General features: G+C 30.7%; 4 protein-coding genes across 4 annotated transcripts, besides 5 other annotated features; 1 reads left to right on the top strand and 3 right to left on the bottom strand.

The window, feature by feature from the left end:
- Positions 1–663: part of a mobile genetic element that runs on past the window's edge.
- Positions 568–663: a terminal%2Cinverted (terminal inverted repeat of Maverick-3 transposon ID:TVAGG3_0212750).
- Positions 664–1,461: 798 nt separating this feature from the next.
- Positions 1,462–2,667, bottom strand: TVAGG3_0212930 (spectrin binding; the record flags this gene model as incomplete). The annotated part of the gene is made up of 1 exon (XM_001323437.1): positions 1,462–2,667. One exon carries the CDS (start codon positions 2,665–2,667, stop codon positions 1,462–1,464), a length of 1,206 nt encoding a protein of 401 aa, XP_001323472.1.
- Positions 2,668–2,742: 75 nt separating this feature from the next.
- Positions 2,743–3,784: a mobile genetic element.
- Positions 3,785–4,784: 1,000 nt separating this feature from the next.
- Positions 4,785–6,930, top strand: TVAGG3_0212950 (zinc ion binding; the record flags this gene model as incomplete). Its single annotated transcript, XM_001323435.1, has 1 exon — positions 4,789–6,780. One exon carries the CDS (start codon positions 4,789–4,791, stop codon positions 6,778–6,780), a length of 1,992 nt encoding a protein of 663 aa, XP_001323470.1.
- A 5,155-nt stretch (positions 6,931–12,085) lies between these two features.
- TVAGG3_0212960 (FMN binding) lies at positions 12,086–12,397 on the bottom strand (the record flags this gene model as incomplete). Its single annotated transcript, XM_001323434.1, has 1 exon — positions 12,086–12,397. The coding sequence occupies one exon, from the start codon at positions 12,395–12,397 to the stop codon at positions 12,086–12,088; it is 312 nt and encodes a 103-aa protein (XP_001323469.1).
- Positions 12,398–12,427: 30 nt separating this feature from the next.
- Positions 12,428–12,925, bottom strand: TVAGG3_0212970 (FMN binding; the record flags this gene model as incomplete). The annotated part of the gene is made up of 1 exon (XM_001323433.1): positions 12,428–12,925. The coding sequence occupies one exon, from the start codon at positions 12,923–12,925 to the stop codon at positions 12,428–12,430; it is 498 nt and encodes a 165-aa protein (XP_001323468.1).
- Positions 12,926–14,710: 1,785 nt separating this feature from the next.
- Positions 14,711–14,797: part of a mobile genetic element that runs on past the window's edge.
- Positions 14,711–14,797: part of a terminal%2Cinverted (terminal inverted repeat of Maverick-1C transposon ID:TVAGG3_0212980) that runs on past the window's edge.

Raw genomic sequence — 14,797 nt, forward strand, 5'->3', positions numbered from 1 at the left:
TAAAATTCTGAGTAAAATGACAGATGGAACACATACTTTTTCAGTAAGTACATATGGGGTAGAAAAGAGGGTAGAAAACGGGGTAGATATACCCTTCTACCCTAAAATATATTTTTGTCTGATTTACGCTCATTACGATGAAGTTTTGACAAAGTCTTTACGATGAAGTTTTGACAAAGTCTTTACGATGAAATCTTGACAAGTCTTTACGATGAAGTTTTGACAAAGTCTTTACGATGAAGTTTTGACAAAGTCTTTACGATGAAATCTTGACAAAGTCTTTACGATGAAGTTTTGACAAAGTCTTTACGATGAAATCTTGACAAAGTCTTTACGATGAAATCTTGACAAAGTCTTTACGATGAAATTCATGAAAATTCAAGAGGTGAAAAATGAGGTGAAAAAACAGGTGAAATCTCACCTCTTCACCTAAAATATATTTTTATTGAATTCTGTATAATATTCTGAGTAATATGACAGATGTTTATATAACACTTTCTCCGGTTTATAGGACCTCTCTCATATTCTATCTTGTCATATCAAAACTCATAGTCATGTTTGTCCTCTAAGACTTCATTTATACTAAACATCTTCGGGGCTAGAAGGCACGAAGTGCCTGGAAGCCCCACTACCTTTTTTTTTTTTTTTTTTTTTTTTTTTTTTTTTTTTTTTTTAGAATTATTAGTGCATATGATGAATAAAAGAAATCAGGTGGTTCATCGACTCAATTCAGAACTTTCAATAATTTTAATATTCGAATCGGCGTTGAAGGTGTGACAGCATAGAAAATTATTACCCTGCATCTCAAAAAGATTATCATGTATTCAAAGCTTATATCAATTTCAAAATCGAATTATTATTTTGAATCGATAGACTATTGAGGTTTGACAACATGAAACTCTTCAAGATTCAGCTCCTTGAAAGAATATTTTTGGTATCAGAGCATCTTCCCTTGTGTGATCATATATCTGTAGAAATACTGAATGTTTACTCTCATTGATCTATTAAAAAGAAGAATTCATTAAGTTTAAGACCTTCAATAAACACTTTAATATTATTTTAAACTTTTTTCCCTGATTCATAATCTTCGGGGTTAAATATTGGAACATGTTTACTTTTGGACAATGACAATAAATGATGTATTCTGTATATAATCTGAGTTAGTCTAATAATATTTATATGGCTCCAATGATATTTGCCTTCTGATTTGTTTTCTCTTTTGGTTAAGCTTTTGCTTTTGTATTTTCTTTTTTGCTGCTTTTATACTTTCAGGTGAAGGTTGAACATTAGGCTTACAATATTTGTCTATTTCAGATGTATCAGCACCAAGTGAAATAAGAAGTTCTTTGGTTCCTTCTTTATTACATTCTATTGCATAATGTAGTGGAGTTTTTCCAACGACATCCCTTGAATTAATTTCGGCACCATGTGAAATAAGTAATTCTACTGTCTCTTTACTGTTTAATCTTGCGGCAATATGAAGAGCCGTTTCTCCATTTTTGCTCTTGCATTGATATCAGCACCGTGTGAAATAAGAAGTTCAGCTATTTGTTTATTATTAAATCTTGCTGTCATATGAAGAGCTGTCTCTAAATTTCTAGCTTTTGCATTGACATCTGCGTCATGCATCACAAGAAACTCTACAATATCTTTATTATTGTTCTCCACTGCATAGTGAAGTGCAATTTTTCCTTGATTGTTTTTCGCATTAATATCAGCGGACAATACCATAAGTTGTTCTGTTGCATCCTTATTACCATATTTGGTTGCATAATGGAGGGCAGATTCTCCATTTTTGTCTTTTGTATTGATATTAACACCATTAGCAATAAGAAGTTCTATGATATCTTTACTATTGCATTGAGCTGCGACATGGAGAACCGTTTGATTAAGTGGACTTAAAATACTTACACCATGAGAAATAAGGAGTTCAGTTATTTCTCTCCTGTTATATCTTGCAGCAGTACAAAGAACTGAATCCATATTTCGAGCAATTGCATTGATATCAGCTCCATGCGAAATAAGAAGTTCTGCTATATCTTTCCAATTGTTTATTACAGCGAAATGGAGTGCAGACGTCCCATTTTTACATTTCTTTTTGACATTTGCGCCGCCCTGAATAAGAGCTACTGCTGTCTCTTTATTATTCCTTTCCAATGCAATAAGAAGAGCTGTTTTTCCTTGATTATTTTTTAAGTTGAGATTAGCTCCATGCGCAATAAGAAACTCTGCAATTTCTTTTGAATTATTTTCTCCTGCATAATGAAGTGCAGTATTTTCAAAATCAGTATCGGTTGCATTAACATCAATTTGGTTTATTGTTGTTGAAGTTGATAAATAATTGCAGATATTAATATTATTATATGAAGCTGCAAAATGAAGGACAGTTCTATTATCTTTGGTCTTTTTGAAGAAATTAAAGTTATCATTATTTATAATGTCATTAAACTGGGGAAAAGCAACGCACCATGGCATAACTGAATCAGTGTCATCATCAAACATCATAAGAGCAGCTTTCAAGTTCTGCGACTTGAGTATTCCTAATTCAATGTAACTATAATTACCAAGATTAAATATTCCTTTGTCAATGACATATTTAAGGAAATTATTGTTATGTGAACAAATGATTGGTTCCAAGTCTGAATAATGAACTTCAATATCTTTCATACATTCATTGATGATGTCTGTGTTATTACCAATAAATGAATATTTAAGGCATTTCTCTGTGATTTCTGTGTTTAAGGGTGCACCCGTATGTACGTTTATTTGAGAGGAGGAGGATTACCCTCTCAATTTTGAGGGATTCGTTAGTTTATTTTCTCGATGAATATGCAATAAAATTTGATTTTTACCTTATCAATATACTTCATATAATATACACATGTTCATGTAAAAACTTTTTCCCAAAATCCTCATGAATTAAGGGATTTTTGAATTTTAAGAATTTTTTTCGAATTTTTTCGAAAAAAAAAATATTTTCAGAACAGCCTTAACGGCTAAGATTTAGGAACAATGTTAAGTATCAAAAAGAAAGGAGGTCTGATATAGACAACATATATCGTTGAAGGTTGAAAAAATCTCTAATATTTGAGCCCAAAATTTCAAATTTTAATTTTTTGAAAAAAGAGGCCACCCGTATGTACGTTTATTTGCGAGGAGGAGGATTATATTTTTGAAAGGGTGAAACATTATGAATATGTTAATTATATAATAATATGTATTATTATAAAAAAGAAAAAATAAAGCACGTTAAAATTTTTCTTTCTTGATTTTTTACAAAATCTACTTAGAATTATGCAAAATATGACTAAATAATTATAAATTTCAAGTTAAATTTTAATTTTGATAAATAATTTAAATTTCAAAATATCAAGTTCAGTTCGACTATGTATGTAGTAATTCCTCAATAAAGTGCCGAAACCCTATTAAAATATATGAACATTTTCAACATTTTAATGTTTTTATTTAAAAATTTGATGGAATATGAGCTTCAAACAATTATTATGTAAATAAAAATAATTAAATATATGTATTTATTCGTATTACAACCGTAGTAAGTCGATTCTTCCTTTCTTCTACTGAGATTTGAATTTGATTTCGAATTGTAAAGAGATTCAAAGGGAAAATACTAGCGGATAAAAACTACCTCCATGAAAGGGTCATAATGGAGTCAAGTTGTATTTTTTGATATTTTTTGCTTTTCGAGCCTAAATAGGTAGCCAAGATCATGCCTAAAAATAAGGTTCTAAATTCTGAAGTTTACATGATCCTCTCGTGTGCACCCTTAAATTCGAAGTCATGAAATTAAAAATATTCACTGATCAAAAGTAGCAGCAAGCTTCAATAGGTGAAAATGGATCAATTGTACTAAAAAATTTAAAAAATATAGGCAAACTTATTGATACACCTTCCAATGAATTTTCAGAAATGTATTCTCTAAATTTATCAATTTGGTCATGCATGATAATGTATTGAATTTCGTTCTCTTTTGGAAATGATCCTCTATTAAAATCAACTTGGCTGGAAATATCAGAATTTATGGAAATATTTAAACGCAATCTTTGTGAAATGCCGCTTATATATCTATCTTGTAATAAATTTTTATATGAAAATGCATACTTGGCTAAGATTTGATTAAGTATTTTAATATAAAGTGCAACAGATCCATAATTATACTGGATTGCAGTGAGAATACTCAATATAAGATCTTTAAATGCAGTTTTGTATTTTGAAACTATAATTTCTGTAATCAAATCGAAAACAACTTCAATAGTTTCATCAGCTTTAAGGTGAAAGAGTTTATCGTAAGCATCTATGAAATCACCATATTTCTCTATATACTGAGAACACATGATGATTAAATTGAAATTGAAAAGAAAATTCTAAACGTATTTATATAACGAAATCGTACAAAATGTACTTTCAAAATGTGTACAATAGGATTTTCTATTTTATGTGAAGAAAGTTGATGAACAAGTACAAATTTTGCTTAATTTACAAAACATTGGCATATGACTTAAACATACTAATTATATCCTTGGTTAGGCTAAAATTTTCCCGCATTTAACCTGATAATTAACTAAACTAATGATGAATACATAATCTATCGATAGTGACAAGTTTTCGAAGAGTTTTCTTTCTCAAATCGCTGACAAAATATACATGAGTTCTTAGTTGTGATGGATGATTCCATAATGAATGATATTAATGGCGTGAAGCGCCAATATAATTGTAACAACTTTACAAAATTTTGTAAAGTTAACGTCTTGATAACAGATAATTATTTTTATGTCAAATATCCCATCCTTTTCAGAAGAGTTCAGATATACCGAACATCTTTTAAGAATGCAGCTCAATGCACCATCTCTGAAGATTTCTGAGCTTTCTGACTTCAAATTAAAGCCAATTATCACTCAATTCGAAAATTTCATTAAAAATCACAATCCAGTCAATGTTGTAGATGCATTTATACCAGTTTCCGAGATTTCACAAGACGTATCTAATGTTAGTAGATATGGAATTCGTGTTTCACCAAAGGATGGCTTTGCATTCACTCTCAATGATATTAAAATTAATAAATCAGGGGAGAACGTATTATATCATGCTCAAATTGCTTTAGGAGCTGTTTATAATTATCAAGATATGAAAGCACCACTTGATTCAATTCAATACATCTCTACACCACCAACATCAGAAAATCTTCCATCTGGATACGACTCTCTTCGTATTGGAAATAATAAATTCGTTGTTTTCCACCAAAATCAGGTTAAGAACCTCCATTTAGTTAAATTTACATGGGATCCAAAGTTTGAAAAGGTAAATCCATCAAGAAACGTATGCGATATTTGCGGAAAACCAGATGCAAAATTATATTGCACAAATGACCATTTAAAGCTTTGCCAAAAGTGCGATGCATCACAACATAAGTCTCAAGAAACAAAGAACCATAAGAGAGAACCATTAGAAACTTCTTTGAGTCAAAATCAGAAATGTCCAGAACATCAAGACCATCCTGTACAGTATTACTGCAACAAATGCAAACTTCCTGTTTGTGTTGATTGCAAAGTCAAAGGATCTCACTCTAACAGAGAGTTTCTTAAGCATAAATTAACTCCAATCGATGAAGCCTTCAAGAACTGTGTAAAAGAGCATCAGGATGAATCAGACTTTATAACAAAGCGCCGCCAGATCCTCGATAACGAAATTAAGAATAAAGATGCTGAATTACAGCAAATTGCCAAGAATCTCAAAGAAACAGAAGACGAAATCATGAGAATGGCCATGAAGGCAATACATGATGCAAGAAACCAGTCAAATCAATCAGCAAATCTCGTTAAATCCGCAAAATTAGAATTAATTCGTAAAAAAAACGAATTAGAAAGGCAAAAGAACCTTGTTAAAGGTGCTATTGATGAAGGTGAACCATTATATGTATTGCAAACTGTTAAAGATGATGAGTTATACACGAATTTCGTAAAAGAAAACAAAGATTTGCCACTTAAGATTGAAGGAATCGCAAATCTCGATGTTTTCGGACAAATTCAAGTGAAACCACAGGCAGTTCCAGCGAAATTGAACAATTCTTCTTTAGTTCAAAACAGAGAAATAAATGAATTTGATTCCGATCAAAATGCTGAAGAAGATGAAGAAGAAATCGAAGATTTACCACATATATCATCTCTTGCTAAGATTGCTGAGAGAAAACTCAAGAAATTCCAGGAAATGAATACAAAATTTGATTTTGTTCCATTCCAGGACTCTCAAATCTTAACAAATGATGAATTAAGGAACAGATTATACCTTTGCTTACCATTCAAAGCCGTTCCAGAGCCTCACATCTTATTCTCCTCATTTATCCACGGAATGACAATGAAATCTTTACATGAAAATGTCGACAACGTTGGAATAACATGTGTTCTTATCAAATTCGGCAAGAATATCTTCGGAGGATTCGCCGGAACCAAATGGACACCAGATGGCAATCCAAAACGCGAAAAATCATCGACATTCCTGTTCCAATTGACAAAGGATGCCTATATTCCATACGGAGGACAGAAAGAAGACACGTTTTACACTGTTTCCACCGAGAATTATATTTCATTTGGTGGAGAAGACCTCAAAATCAGTGGAAAGTCACTTGAAGAGTGTTCTTCTGCTATAGAAAACTCATTTGGAGTTGGTTTGAAGTACGGAAGCAAAGCAGCAAAGGAATTTTTGGCTGGAAAACACCAATTCAAGCCAGATGCAATCGAAATTTGGGGATTCTTCTTTCCAAACTAACTTTATATATATATTTATCTTGTTACATTTAAACTAATCTAAACAATATCTTATTTCAAATCTTCCTATTTATGATTTCTTTTTCAGTGTCTTTTCGTGCCTAGATATTGGTTTTATTGAAAGAGTAACAGATGCTATAAACTTCTCAAATTTCACTGTTTATGATTTCATTTTCCGAGTTTTTTCATGAAATATTACTTATTTTCAGAGAATTTCGGAAGGTATTAAGAATATCCAGAACCGAATAATTCGCATAAAGTGAGAGCAATCTTATACGATATATCAAATGCAAATTTATTGTAGTTCACCAGTGTGATAAAAAATCTTCAAAGCATACTACTTCCATAATACAAATATATATTTCAATGCTTCAAACATATTTTCATTCTTTGTGGTTTTGATAAAAGTGAAACTTCCCTTTTTTACATATCAAATGTCTTTCGGCATTATAATCAAAAATAATCATTAGTATGATAATTACACTTTTATTGCATTTTTAACATGCTTCACGCCCGTATAAAGACGCAATAAAAGTGAAACTTCCCTTTTTTACATATCGTCTTTTTTGACAATTGGAAAATTTTTGGGGAAAGTCATCTGAAGAAGATGACGATCCCTGGAATAGTTATTTTCCAATTCAGTTTACAGGTAATCCAATCAAAAATCGTCAGAACTGTAATCTAGAGACCAACAATCACCAGTATTTCTTAGATGAGTGCATTTTTTTTGATGATAATAACCGAGTTATCTACTTTTACCCAATTGAAAACTCTCTATTCCTACATAATCGGTGTTCTTTTAGTAATTGCATATCAAAAGAAGATGGAACTTGTATTTACTACGTTATTGGCAGCAATAGTTCAATTGTTCAACGAAAATTCTGTTGTACAAAATGCCAAAGCTCAAAAAGTGGCCAATTTTCATATACAGAAGTTGGCACAGATAACTTAAACTTTGTTATTGAAAGTTCCCTTTTCGATGTAGGAAATGAAAGTGTTGGTAGTTTTACATTTTATACAATGAGTGATAATATTGTAGTTTCATCAACAAATTTCTCATCATGTAAAGCTACTTCATATTCTGTTGGATGGTTTAAATGTGATTCACGTAAATACACAACAACATTTAATTATTCAACTGTTGTTAATAATTTAGCAACAAATAATTATGGTCAAATGATAAATATTCACTATTACGCTTTGATTGATTCATGTAATATTATAAATAATACTAATACACAATCAACATATGGAATTATTTACCATCAATATAATTCTCTTACTGTAAAAAGTTGTTCTTTTATTAACAACACTGGTCCTGAAGGTTCATATTTGATATTTAAGGATACCCTTACGTGTCAGATTTTTTGCGCATACGAAGAAGTCATGCTAGACATGAGCTATAAACCTGAAATTTTAGCAACATATTTAAAACTTTTTAAACTACAATACACTTTAATATTCAAGAACAAAAATATTCTTTTTAGAAATTACATAATTATTTTATGTGAAATCTATATAAAAACATATTTTGCGAGCGTAACTTTTTTCTTTATAAGCACCTTATATGACTGATAAACTGTGAAGGCACATAATTGTTAATTCATAGAGTTGATATGTTTCCAAAATTGAGAGGAAATTTGAAAATTGAATACCCTTTCAATTCAATTTTCAAAAGATATCAGCTCCTTCAATAATTGAAGGACGATTTTGATCATTTGCTCTTAAAACAAGTATGCCATGGAGAAAAAAGTTACGCTCGCAAATCTGAAATATAACTATCATATAAAAAATTAAATTTCTAATTTTTTACTCTATAGATATTATTGGCCACTTGTGTAATGCATAAAAGTTTATGTCATATGCATACATTTGGAAGTATGGGAGACGAGGGAAATTACTTCTATGAGGCACTAGGATTTTTAAAAATTTCTCTATCGGACTCACCATTCAATTTCTCGAAAATTAAAAAAAATCAATAATAGCTAAAATGTATTATGCATAACAAATTTTAATGTTACACGGTATTTTTTGAACTTCATGACATGAATTTTCTTTATATTATTTTTTTTTTTGGATTTTCTATGATTTATGCGATAGGCTGGAACAACATTGTAAGTGCAATGATATCATTTATAGAGAAATCTAAAACTTCAGCATTCAGAACTCGCAACCACAAAAATATTCATTTGCTAAGTAAGTAAAGTTGATTAAGTTCGACACTTAGCTTTTATACGTAAAACCAAGTGTGTATTGTTATTTCTTGTTAAATTATTGAGAAAAAAATAAATTGTAAGAGAAACGATACTGATTATTGAAATAATATTGAGGGTAGCTGCAGATTTCTTCATTAACATGCCGGAAATTTGTTAATCTTGGTTTTCTATCATAAAATCTGTCGAAGAATCTAAAAACGGAGATATGAAATAGAGATCATGTAAATCTAGAGTATCCTGTCAGAAAAATAGACTAAGCATGTAACCCTTTTTTGGTCATAAACACTTTTTACCACTTAGTCATACAGATGATCATTAAATTTAAACGAGCACTTTTTGTCAGAATTTATTCTTTTACAAAGACAGAAGATTTTAGTATTATTTAATATTAGTGCTGTAGCAAAATTCAAAAAACGGTGAAAATTCAGTGAATTTGTGAATTCACTTTTTTTTCGACATTTTTCTTGATATATCCATGCACATTAAGAACACAGCTTTGATACGCTTAAAAAAGCATATTTCATATGAAATTGTTAAAGAAATAAACAATTTATATAAAAATTGCACTTATGGGCAGTTTAGATATATAATTTATATATAACATATATACAAATCCATAGACAAAGTGCAATAACTACAATGTTGTAGAAAATTACAGCAGAAATACTGACTTTTTGAAGGATAATAAGAATTCTTCTAAATGTTGTATTTTTATAATTTGATTGATTTTTTTTACTATTTCATTAATCTTTTATGAATAATAATTATTTTTAATATATGTGCTATTAAAATTTCAAATTTTGACTAATATATCTAAGTTATCTGAACGAAACATTTAGAAAATATCATACTTACATTGAAATAGCAAGTAGAGCATATTAATAGCAAGTTTCTTGGCTTTATATCTATCATCTATTGTTGTTTGATCAAACAAAATTCACTCTATTATATGGTGTCAATTAATTAAAACAATTTTTAATAGTTATTTATTTAGTGCGAATAAGTGCAAACTCATAAATGAATAACTTAATAGTAGAAATGAATTATCTGATATAAATCTCACATTTTGTCCATCAGAAATACTTTAATTGCATACGCATAACTATTAGTAATACGTCTGGAGTGTCAATTAATAACAATCCCACAACAAGTAAAATTCAGATTTTTATTAAACTTATTTTTTCCTAAAAGTTTTCTCAAATTACTATATATACATATGTGGATAAAATAATAGTAATATTGTAAAAAATTAGATAATTTTTTTTATTTGAGAACCTCTCAAAAGTTCATTCAATTTATCAATTGTTTCAGTTTGATGTATATTCATTTCTGGAGCCTAAAACTTTAGCAATCATGACAATATCATATTCTCTTTCTAACTACGCAATGTAAGGGTATCCTTAACAATGATCAATTAACAGTTGATAGTTGTTACATTGACAATTCGATTTCATCAACATTTAAAAGAAATACTGTAGAACCTACTAATACAAGAGAACTATTTACTAACAATTTGATTCATTTTTCAACTGGTAATTGCCAAGCAGAATTTGCAATTATCAATAAAAGTATTTCTGAAGTTAATGAACTTTCTCTTTTTTTGCAAACTTTAGTAAACATTTCCAAATCTTCATAAACTAAAGTCTACAATCATTATTAAAAACATATGATTAGATACTCTGCCTCCAATTCATTTTTTTTAATATATAGAGAGTTACATGAGGCATTAACAACTTCATTCTCCATGCTTTTTCATGATTAAATATTGCTTTTGTTGAGATCGTTTCAGAAGGTAAAAATTGCATCCATAACGGGATAATTTGCATAAAATGAGAGCAATCTTATAGGATGTATCTAATGCCAATTTATTTAGAAATCATTTAGTACGAAAATGATCAAAATATAAGTACTTCATGTTGCAAGTCAATGCGGAAATCTAGAACTTATTAAATATCTGATTGAATGTGGCGGTGACAAAGAATCAAAGAATGATTGGAAATCTACTATATTCATTAAAGCCTCAGAAAAAGTTCAACTTGAAGTTGTTAAATATCTTATTTCTATTGGAGCTGATAAAGAAACAAAGAATAATGAAGAATGTAATCCATTCATCATTGCATCACACTTTGGTCAACTTGAAGTTGTTAAATATCTTATCTCTTTTGGTGCTGATAAACACCACACATTTGCGCATCAAGATATGGTCAACGTGATGATGTAAAATATCATATATCTGTTGATGCTAATAAAGAAGCAGGGAATAAACTTGGAAATACTCCACTCTTTAAAGCATCAAATAATAATCATCTAGAAATTGTTAAATATCTGATTTCCGTTGGAGCGAACATAGAAGCAAAGAAAAATGATGAATATACTCCACTCATTAGTGCATCACACTATGGCAGATTTGATGTTGTTACATATCTTATCTCTACTGGAGCCAATATAGAAGCAAATGATAAATTTGGAAATACTCCACTCTTGAAAGCTACAATTAATGGTCAACTTGAAGCTGTTAATATATTATTTCTTTTGGTGCCAATAAAGAAGCAATGGATAATGAAGGTAAAATGGCAATTGATCCTGCTAATGGATCTGCAAAAAACAATCTAAAATCTCAAATTTCCCTATTTATGATTTCTTTTTCAGTGTCTTTTCATGATAATATATTGCTTTTATGAAGAGAGTTTCAGAAGGTATTGAATGCATTCTTATAGGATGTATCTTATCCAAATTTATTTCAACTATCGTGATCCGTATTGCCAACTATTTCTTATGACTATCTTCTAAGTTCTGAAAATTATCTGGACAAAAAGAGTGTATAATTTTCATTGTTAGTATTTATTAAAGTATTCTGATGCAGTGAAAGAATAAAATTGTACTAAGAAGCCATTTTAATAAATGAATTCTTTATTATTTCATCTCAAAATGCATAGCATTTAACTGGTTCAACAAGAAGATGTTGCCGACACTTATCGCAAGAAATGCACTTGATTGGTTTTCCTTCTAAGAGATGTTGAACCATATGTGGATCTGCAATTGTTGGGCGTCCGAAAGAAATCAGGTCAGCCCCAAGTTCAATTCCTTTGATCATGTGTGTTTTTTTCTAATGCTATCAACAATTGCAATCTTTGCATCAGTACCTTTTCTTAGAATTGGAAGTGTTTTAATATGCCATCCACCTTTAACTGGACGAGCAGTTTTTGGATCCAAAGAGTTCCTGACAGCTTTCAGGGTATTTGAATATTCCCATAGATCAACTCCGTTAGTTGATCCACATATTTTGGCAACTTCTTCTGCAACTAATCCTCCATTGTAACCATCATCAAAATTGATTTTTGTTGCAATAAGGAAGTCTTTGCCGCACTCGCGGCGAATTGCTTCAACACATTCCTTGAGCATGCGAGATCTGTTCTTTCTGTTACCGCCATATTAATCTTCTCTTGTATTAGTAAGTGGAGAAAGGAATAAAGAGAGTAAATATCCATGTGCAGCGTGTATTTCAATTCCGTCTGCTCCAACATTTTGCGCTTTTTTAGCAGCATTCACGAAAAGTTCAATTGACTCGGAAATTTCAGAAAGGGACATAAACTTGCCATTTGTCTTGATGTTACGACAATCTGCAATTTGCATGATTGTTTTGGCACCTTTTGAATGAATATAATCAATAGTTTCACGCCAACCTTCTGCATGCGCGTCAGTGTGTAAGATGGCTTGACCAGGAAGAGCTCTGGTTTTCTTATGTGTTGCATAATATCCAAGAGTAATGAGTCCAAACTTACCATCTGCAAGATCTCTATAATATTTCTGGTATTTTGGAATGGCAAAGCCATTTTCATCACAGTCATGCATGTATGTTGGTGATTTCATGAACCTATTTGGTACGATGCATTTGTTTATCTTAACAGGAGTTAATAGTTTGTCCAACATTCCAGAAGAAAAATGATTTGTTTGAAATGTAAAAAATTTTGAAAGGTATTGCTGTCAGAAAAATTACAATTAATTCAATTATGATGGTTTTACATTGAATTTGCAAATCAGCTATCGTCTAGTTACTCCTATTCCTCTAATTGTTCTTACCCAATATTTAAACAAATCAAGCTTGTCTATGTGAATTCACAATAGTCATGTGAATTCACATATCATTCAGAATTTGAAACATGTACTTTTCGCTAGGCTTTAACGCAGATACAAAGGAGATATAGCTTGGTTATTCTCAATTTCGCTTGTACAGTGACCTAAAAAATTTGTTAGTTGTCAGAATGCTCCTTGGTGGAAAAAGTGACGCGAATCTCATTAAATCTCTGTGAATTGTGGGTCCAGGCAGGAAAAACTTTCAAATAACAGATAATGAATGCTAAGCAACTTATAAAATGCAAAAATACGATATTTTTATTGCTAATTAAACAATTGTTTATATTGGCGTCAAAAATTTTCTCACTGGGTTTTCGTCTATCAATCCCAGCTCATTATATACGCAACCAATCAAAAATCTGATATGGGAGTCCAAGGCTAACTTTTTGTTGTCTACCTAATAAAAGAGGAAGCAGCATTAGTGAGAATAATCGCAAATATTCAATTTAAATTATCTTTTTATTCTTAATTTAAAGTGACAAAAAGAATAAAAAAACTATTCTAAGGCATGTTGTTATGTAAATAAGACTAGACATCATATTTTATGTTATGAAAAAAAAATATTTAGAATTTTAGAACAAAATAAATAGAAAAAAATAGCATAACTTATGGATGTGCGTATATTAAATTTAATAAATTAAGAGAAATTATTTTTGGCGCCAAAATTATTCGTTAACTCTCAAATTTTTCTGAGTCAATAAGCCGCCAAAAAAGTGTCATTTCTTTATAGGAAAGGAAACCTATTTGACGAACAATCCGGACACTAGTGCCTCAGCGAAATTCCCCAAACCCACCAATCCCCTCCCTGCTGTTGTGCACCATCGATGGAAAGTAAGTCATCAATAGTCTCTTTTCCTGATTTCAAGCTAACGTTAGATCATTCATGAAAGAAATCATTGCCTTTCATCAGCGACTTTCGTTATAACTGCGCTGCTCTCAAGTTCATCTTGAGAAATTTACGTAATAACTGAATTCCCAAAGTTCTTTAGGTGATCCAAAACACTGTAGCTGCTTGAACTTTGGACGAGCCTCGCACCCCAGAGAATAGAAATCCCAATCTTGCTTATGTTTAGTTGAATTAGTATGCAGCAGTACAGCTCTGATACCACAAGATCGTGATGTATACAAAGTCACAACGCTATTTGATTCAACAACTAGCTAGTTTTGACATCAAATTGCAAAATTTGACTTCGTTATGAGCTCTTTGTAGCAAAAATACATTACACTTAAAGACTAGTTGCTAGACTGTAGTAGTTTGTTCGTATATATTTATTTTTCCCCAACGTATTGCATACTACATTTTGACAAGACTTGCAACCTTATAGTAACCTCGTTGGGAATTGTTCAAGCAAAGCGTAGGTAGTTAAGGTCGAGTAAGAGTTCTTCTTAAATCTTTCACTGAATGAGTAGGTGTTGGAAGAACTGTTCTCTAAAGCGATACAGTTGCGCTACATGTTCGTCAACTTGTCTAGAAATAAATATATCATTTGTTTTATACGTTTTTTCGTAATAAATCTATTTGTATTTGTTGTATTTGAGTATGAAGATAACAAAAACAGATAGATAGATTACCTAACAAGTGTACGGAGGCACTGCGCGCCTCCTTACCCATTATATGTGAATTTGACACTTTACAAAACCGTTAACGTATATTTTACAAATCAAACG

This window comes from Trichomonas vaginalis, chromosome IV (assembly GCF_026262505.1).
Source record: "Trichomonas vaginalis G3 chromosome IV, whole genome shotgun sequence".
NCBI lineage: Eukaryota > Parabasalia > Trichomonadida > Trichomonadidae > Trichomonas > Trichomonas vaginalis.